General features: G+C 47.8%; 1 protein-coding gene and 1 pseudogene across 1 annotated transcript; one reads left to right on the top strand and one right to left on the bottom strand.

Moving 5' to 3' along the window:
- The first annotated feature begins 44 nt into the window (after positions 1-44).
- On the top strand, positions 45-2810 carry LOC101774319 (ribosome biogenesis protein NSA2 homolog). Its single transcript, XM_004984360.4, has 9 exons — positions 45-204; positions 366-485; positions 616-683; positions 1116-1221; positions 1301-1369; positions 1523-1580; positions 2053-2288; positions 2394-2445; positions 2526-2810. Exons 1-9 carry the CDS (start codon positions 202-204, stop codon positions 2591-2593), a joined length of 780 nt encoding a protein of 259 aa, XP_004984417.1. The 5' UTR covers positions 45-201; the 3' UTR covers positions 2594-2810.
- A 1599-nt stretch (positions 2811-4409) lies between these two features.
- Positions 4410-7872, bottom strand: LOC101785802 (annotated as a pseudogene).

The raw sequence follows: 7872 nt of genomic DNA, 5'->3' as shown, positions 1-7872 counted from the left end.
AGATCCTCGACCAAGAGGTGAGAAGAAAGTTTTTGCTTCACGGCCCGTTAGGCCCAGCCCATGTATCACCTCACGTGACTCTCACGTGCCGATCGCGCACCACCGGATGAGCGGGCACGTATAAATAGCCACGCCGCAACGGCTCGTTCCCTTTTTCCCTTCCCCCTCCTCTGCACCGGGCGCCGCTAGGGTTTCGCCGCCATGGTAAGTGCGAAGTCCCGTCCTCTTTACCTGGGGCCGAAATCCTCCCAATTTCCGCTCCAATCCGCCCCGAAACATGATGAATGCATTGGTTCCTCTCAATTTTTTGGTTGATTTTTCCCGATATTTTGCTGAATTTTCCTGTGCTGGGGATCGCGCTGCAGCCGCAGGGAGACTACATAGAGCTGCATCAGAAGCGCCATGGGCGGCGGCCTGACTATGAGGAGCGGAAGCGCAAGCGCCAGGCGCGCGAGGTGCACAAGAACTCGAAGCAGGCCCAGAAGGTGGGTAGCGGGTGGGCCCCAATCGGAGGAATTGTGCCACTCTTCTGTCATTCTTTTGGTATTCTGTTTTTTACTGGGATTGTGTTGCTGATGCTCGCGCTTGTGTTTGTTTAATTTCGTGGTGGTACAGCTGCTTGGTGCCAAGGGCAAGAGGTTTGCTAAGAAGCGGTATGCCGAGAAGGCGCAGATGAAGAAGACGTAAGTGGTCCTCCTATCTTCTCCCCTAAATATGAATAGGGAGTGAAACCTAAGAGGGATTACTAAGATGAGCATTAAGTTTCTGCGCAGCAATTTCCAAAATGTTTAATCCATTAAATTCAATGTGCACCTAAAGCACATGTCATTTGAATACATATATACTTCTAGTTTTGTGTAGGTGCTCCTGATTACTGGAATTTAAACGTGATTGATGATTTCATATTCTGTTTGGAAACTCAAACTGTAATTGTGGACCTAGACTCATTATCTGTAGGTACTAATTTGTATGTGCGCAGTATTTAGGCTGCAGAGATAGGTTGCTTTTTTATGTTGTTTCTGATTGTGTAAATTATATGGCGTGTTTCTACTTTAAAATGATGTAACTCACAATGCTGGCTATATGATGTGCTTATTGGTGACAAATTTCTGCAGTCTGAAAATGCACGATGAGTCAACTAAACGAGATAAGGTTGAGGATGTTCAGGAAGGAGCTCTCCCACCATATCTACTTGATCGTGATCAGACACAACGAGCAAAGGTAATTGCATCATCCTTGTATTACTCTTGCATTCACTTTTAAGAAGTATACCTGACCACTTCTATTTTATGGCATGCAGGTTCTTAGTAACACTATTAAGCAAAAGAGGAAGGAGAAAGCTGGTAAATGGGATGTTCCTTTGCCAAAGGTCAGTTTTCTAAAGAGCACCACCTACTTTTCAATGACCAAGATAGTCTTGTGCAAAATCTTAAAGCAATGAAGCATCTAGATAGTTAAAAGAATACAAGCAGCCTGCAATTCCTTTATTGACTAACGGCAATTTAATCTAATGTCTCTTCAGGTTAGACCTGTGGCAGAAGAAGAGATGTTCAAAGTTCTTCGGACTGGCAAACGGAAAAGTAAGTATTGCTGTATTGGAAGAATTATTCTTAACTTCGTATGGCTGATGGCTGATGGCTGATGAACTTTGCTAATGTCTGCAAAAGATTAATCATGTGTCGAGTAACTTTTATGAAGTTTTCTTGTAATCTTTTTGAGCATCTGTATGGTTTTCATATCATTTCCTTCCACAACAAAGTGCATTCTGGAAGGGGAAAAATTCCTATGGGTGAATATTAATCTCGACTAGCTAAATTAACAATAACGCATGCTCACTTGGCCTGTAATATCTACACTAAACATGGTAGGCGATCATCTCTTCCTGAAACTATTAGTAAGCACTATCATTTCTAGAGTTGTAACCCTGCAACCAATTTTCATTTGGACTCTGCCATGCTGAACCAACATGAAAACCTCAAAGAAAATATGATGATTTTGAAACTATGGTAATGGAAAACTAAATAATGTTTGTGAACCTATTTTCATGTACAGCTAAGCAGTGGAAGAGAATGGTCACAAAAGCAACATTTGTTGGATCTGGATTTACAAGGAAGCCCCCAAAGTATGAGCGGTTCATCCGGCCAACTGGCTTGCGTTTCACCAAAGCTCATGTGACCCATCCTGAATTGAAGTGCACGTTTAATCTTGACATTATCTCAGTAAAGAAAAATCCTAATGGTCCAATGTATACATCTCTTGGTGTTATGACAAGGGGTACCATCATTGAGGTATGTCGTGCATTTTGCTTAGTTCATGGATCAGCATTACACTAAATCATGGTGTTACAATTGTTCTTTAGTTGCACATGCCTAGCTTACAGAATCAACTTTCAGGTTAATGTGAGTGAACTTGGTCTTGTGACTCCTGCCGGAAAAGTTGTCTGGGGTAAGATATCATTTGCTGTGATCTGTTTATTTTTTGCGTTACCTTGTCAGCTTCGATAATCGCTGTTTGCCATGGTGCAGGTAAATACGCTCAAGTTACTAACAATCCAGAGAATGATGGTTGCATCAATGCAGTCCTACTAGTGTAGAACCAACCTCTGTTCTGTTATACGTGATGGTGAACCTCTAAACGCATCTGAGCTGCTGTGGTCTTATGGATAAAATTTTTGTGGTGTAATACTATGGAACTGTATTGTACTTGCACTGTTGCCTTCCTGCTTACAGTAACAGAGTTTAGTGAAACAGTAAGGAAAAGAATTCTGGTCGGTTTGATTTGGGCTGAACAACGAACTTTACGTGTCCAAATGCCTTTGTAGCAAACTGGATGTTTGATCAAGGTTATGCGTAGGGTCCTTTATATCTTGAGAGCGTAGGGTCCTTTATATCTCAATAGTTGAAATTCATAACGAATTCCAGAATCTGTTAAAGGCCCACCTCATAGGAGTCTGACATTTGAGATGTCTTTGGGCCAAGGAACGGCCCAGTCCTCGTCTTCTATACTGAGATCAAACGAGTTTCTTTCGTTATTCGAGTCGCAATTGCATCTTCCGCACTAACGTGTGCTACTCGGAATCCTACTAGCAACGAGCACGAAGCATACCTGAGGTAGAGTTTTGATTGGTGAGTGATCTGCGCAATTTTTTTTATGTTAGTTATTGGCTACAGAATCATGACCATAAGAAATGTACATTAGAACGCGAATTAAGCTTACATTAGAACGCGAATTAAGCTGCAGCTTTCTTGTATCACCAAATCACCAATATAGTTTTTTTAGTTTAATCACCAATATAATGACCGTTGTTGGCTAAACGTTTTAGAGTTCGACAAAATTCGCGCGTGCTTTACATTAGAGGGAGAGGGAGAGCAACATGGAAAAATCACATGTGCATGTGGCCATACACAGTTCAACTTGCGTTGAGATTAGTGAGGTAGGTGGAAAGAATCATGGGTAGATTGAATATTCATGCATCAAGATCCGTGCAGCAGGAGGAGGATCAATGGCCATGATAACTCGTGTGTGTGCATGTACATGTGGAGCTGATTTTTTGGGGGGAGAGAGAGTTGCATGCACAAATTTGTCGTCGGAGGAGCGTCGGAGCACATGGAAGAATAAAGGAGGGCGCATGTGAGAAGGTGGGCGAGAAGTGAGCTAATTTCTCGTGAGTGGTGGCGGCGGTCAACACGCTAGTGCGCCATGCAAGACAAACACGACTCTCGACGCGTTATTGAGCGGGCTTTTTTTTTTGGGGGGGGGGGGGGGGGGGGGGGGTTGGCGACAAACGGGCTGGGGAATTGATTTTTCGCATGCAGTGGCCGGCCTGGCCCGTGCACGGTTTTAGCTCAGCATGTTTAGACGCCGTCCGGTGAAGCACGAAGCGTAATAATGTCAGGATGGACTAGTCCACGGGCTAACACAGTAGCCCAAGCTCAGCACTAAGGGTTATTAGTCGTGCCGGGCCTTCCTGTGGCCCGACGGGCCTGTGAGGTACACCATGGCACAGCCAATCCGGCTCAACCATAAAAAAACCTTTACCAAATTAGATTTTCAAAGGAAAAAAATTAGAGTCATTATACAAACACATATACATATATATTTAGCATATACAAAAATACAACTAGATTATGAAAAGCATTCACGAATACATTCAAAAGACTTGCGGGCCATAATGGGCTAGGCCATTAAATGTACCTCTAGCGAGCCTTAGCGGGCTGCCCATTAATCGTGTTGGGCCAAGCAAGTCCACGGGCTGACGCAGCGGCCTAGGCCTGGTACTAAGCACGAGTCGAGCCACCATGGGGACGGAGAAGGCCGTGCCGGGCCGAACTTGTACAAGGCTAAATTTTCATGACGTGGGTCGGCCCACGGGCCTCGTGCCTTATGGCCAAACTATACGATGTAGCTTGCTAGGTGGCAACATGAGGGGTGTACGGGGTGGCGCAGAGCACCAGCGGCGTGCGGCGGTGGATGTCGAGCACAGGCGCCTCCTCCATGTCGACCTCCTTGACGCCCTCCGGCAGCGACAAGTTGAAGTGGTAGAGAAGCCCAACGAGGGCGAGCTCCATGCTGGCGAGCCCGTAGTTGAAGCCGGGGCACATCCGGCAGCCGGAGCTGAAGGGCAGGAACTTGTAATTGCTGCTGGTGAAGTCGCGGGTGCCATCCTTGAACCGCTTCGGCCTGAACTCGTATTGACATCGGTTTTTGACCAGAGTCAACCGCTGTGGATAAGATTCTAACAGCCAATGAAGGAGAGAGAAAAGGGCCGCTGATGAAGCCGCGTTGACCAAGACTGACCGCTGTTGACCATGATTTCGGGAACCAATGGAAGACCAACGGGCCTAGTCCGAAGCAGAATCGACTCCACCAAATAAAATAAAGCGTGGAGATTTATCTTTAGTAGTTTTTAGGAATAGTTGTAATAGTCATATCGTAATCGACTAGGATTTTAGCTTCCTCCAAGTATAAACCCGTGAGCCTTGTAAAATCAATCAATCAATCAATACCTTTTAGCGCCATGCCACCAAAACCCTAGGAGTAGGAGTAGAGTAGATTTGACGAGCTCCTTCTAGCACGCAAGGTTGCATCGGCTTTTAATCTCGGGCGAGCTTGTAAGTACCGTCACCCAGTCATTACAACCTCTATCAGAACTTTCTAAGTTAAGTCTTATATTCTGATATTGTTGTGTGGCTAGTTATCGAGTTATCTTAGATTACAAGTAGAACTTTCTAGGCCTTGTCCAATATTCTGCTTATTTTTGATGTTGCTCAAGTTATCGAACGGCTTAGGTCTGGTTAGGTTGTCTTGATCGGCTCCTTTGCCTTGTTTAAATGTTCATAGTTATCAGATCGTATCGGCTGGTAGATTTTGCATGCTTTTACTGCTTTATATATGCTAGGTCTGATAGATCTTTACCCTGCCCCTCGTATTGTTAACTGTTAGACCTTTGATGTTAGCGTGCTACCATTGAGAGCCGATGCTTCGGTCGGATCTTATTCGTATCTGACGGAAGTATGGTGACATCATTGAGCCGATAGGGGAGCATGCGAGGCCTTGCTGACGCGAGCCTGTCTGTTAAGATTAACGGGTCAAAGTTAATACCCTCTCACTATGTTACCTTGTCTAAGTTCAATTGCACGGTCAAGATATTGATTAGACTTTGTTACCTTAATAGGCTTATAAGCGGTAGGTAAGAGGTTTTTGGTGATTGTGCTCTAGTCTTTTTCGTTATTAGATCGAGGTTAATGCCCTCTCATTCGTGTTGTCTTGTCTAAATTCAATACACTTGTCAAGATATTAATTAAGATCTGATAATGTATCTGGCTTGTTTACAGTCAGCATCAGCTGGTCCTTGTTGCTATGTTGTAATCTTTTAAGTTAGTAGATTTATGCTAATGGCCTCTCATTCGTGTTGCCTTGTCTGAGTTCAATACACTTATAAAGATATTGGCTAGATCTGTTAGCTTATCTTATAAGCACGTGGTTAACAAGGACTCCCCTTCTATGGCTGTTGTGTTATAATACTTTATCTTTGTCCGTCGGCTGACATAGCCGATGGTACATGCCATTAATATTTTATTTACACCAAATACTTATATAAATATCTATCTGTTATAGTGTTTATTCCAAGAACACCTACCTATAAGTTCGAAAGGCTTCGCCGCCGATCGGCTCATGAATTTAATGTTTACCTTGTCAATTTTCAGATCAAATTGACTAGCACGCCTTGCACCACTTGCGAGTCGATTTGGAGCCTGCACTATAGTTAAGCAGAGCTCCCTTATCATCCGTGTTGTTCAATGCATAAGCGTGCAGATTTTGGGTCAACAACTCACCGGCGTCCTTCGGGGTCGCGGCCGATGGCCCACGCGGGATCGTGTAGCCGCCCAGCTCGCACGCCTCGATGGTCTCCCGGGGCACCAGCAGCGGCGTCGGCGGGTGCAGCCGCAGCGCCTCCTTGATCACCACCTTCATGTACCGGAGGTTGCTCGCCTGCAGGTCTCCCTCCGTCACCGCCGCCTTCCCCCGGAACGCCTCCCGATCTGCCCCTTCAGCTTCTCCATCACCGCCGGGTTCCGCATCAGCTCCGACATCCCCCACTCCATGGCCGACCCCGACGTCCCCGTCCCGCCCGCGAACATGTCCAGTATGATGGCCTTGATGACGCTGTTGGTGAGCTGGAAGCCGAAGCCGCCCTTCTCCTGAAGGCCGATGAGCACGTCGACGTCCTTGGCGGCGGCGCCGCTCTCGATCTTCACGTCGCGGGCGGCCTGCGCTCCTCGATGATCTCCTGGAGGCTGGAGGATGGTGTCCACGGTCCTGTGGATCTCCTTGAGGCTGCGCGTCATGCCGGTGAGCCTGGCCAGCACGGTGGTGCACGTCGGGAACAGGTCCGGGATGTTGAAGCCGCTGGAGAGGCCCACGACGGCCATGGTCACCGCCAGGAACTCCGCTGCGTTCTCCCGCTTCTTCCCGAACGCGGCCCGGGACACGACGCTGTTGGTGATGCTGTGGAACATGGCGCTCAGGTTCACCGGCGCCGACGGGCCCGGCCGCGCGGATCGCCTCCACCTTCCGCATCACCTGCATATAGTATATATGCATGGGCGTGAACACGTCTGCATAATGCATACTACAGCAAAATTACTGCAGTTCCTGTTCTTCATTCATTATCCTGTTTCTTTATCTGTTTCCTTTCGCCTTTAAATTGAAAAGTCACTTTTGTTTGATGTACTTTAGTCTGTCCACGTCAGAATCATTACGTACAACCCGTGTTTGGTGACTGTGCAGTCATCATCATAATTACAGTTCCATTTTTGGCAATTTTTTCTGTTCCCTATTATGCAACCATGCATTTGTTAATTATTACGCCGCAATGCATGGACATTGCTGCTTAGTGCTCACCTCGTCCTCCCTGATGTGTCGGAAGGAGAGGACGCGCTTGGGGCTGAGGATCTCGGCGGCGCAGAGCTGGCGGAGCTTGCGCCAGTAGTCGCCGGAGGGGGCGAAGAGGATGTCGGCCCACTCGTAGCCGACGATCTCCCCGGCGAGGAGCTTGGGCCGGGTGGCGAAGTTGGCGTCGTGGGTCTTGAGCACGGCGCGCGCCGCCTCCCTGGACGACGCCACCATGAGCGGCGTCTGGCCCAGCTGCAGCAGCATCAGCGGGCCGTGGGCCGCCGCCAGGTCCCGCAGCGCGCGGTGGGGCAGCACGTTCACGAGGTGGTGCATGCTGCCGACCACCGGCAGCTTCCAGGGACCCGGCGGCAGCGGCGGCGGCGCCGCCCCCGGCTTCTTCAGGGCCAGCTTCGCCAGCTGCAGCAGTGCCACGGCGACCACGGAGAGGAGCAGCGACTGGTACAAGTACACGTCCAT

Source organism: Setaria italica, chromosome IX (genome assembly GCF_000263155.2).
Source record: "Setaria italica strain Yugu1 chromosome IX, Setaria_italica_v2.0, whole genome shotgun sequence".
NCBI classification, from domain to species: Eukaryota; Viridiplantae; Streptophyta; class Magnoliopsida; order Poales; family Poaceae; genus Setaria; species Setaria italica.
This window is presented reverse-complemented; position numbering and strand designations above follow the sequence as displayed.

Coding starts and splice junctions, on each gene's coding strand:
- LOC101774319 (XM_004984360.4), top strand. Junction 684..1,115: donor AAGGCGCAGATGAAGAAGAC/GTAAGTGGTCCT, acceptor AAATTTCTGCAG/TCTGAAAATGCACGATGAGT. Junction 1,222..1,300: donor ATCAGACACAACGAGCAAAG/GTAATTGCATCA, acceptor TATGGCATGCAG/GTTCTTAGTAACACTATTAA.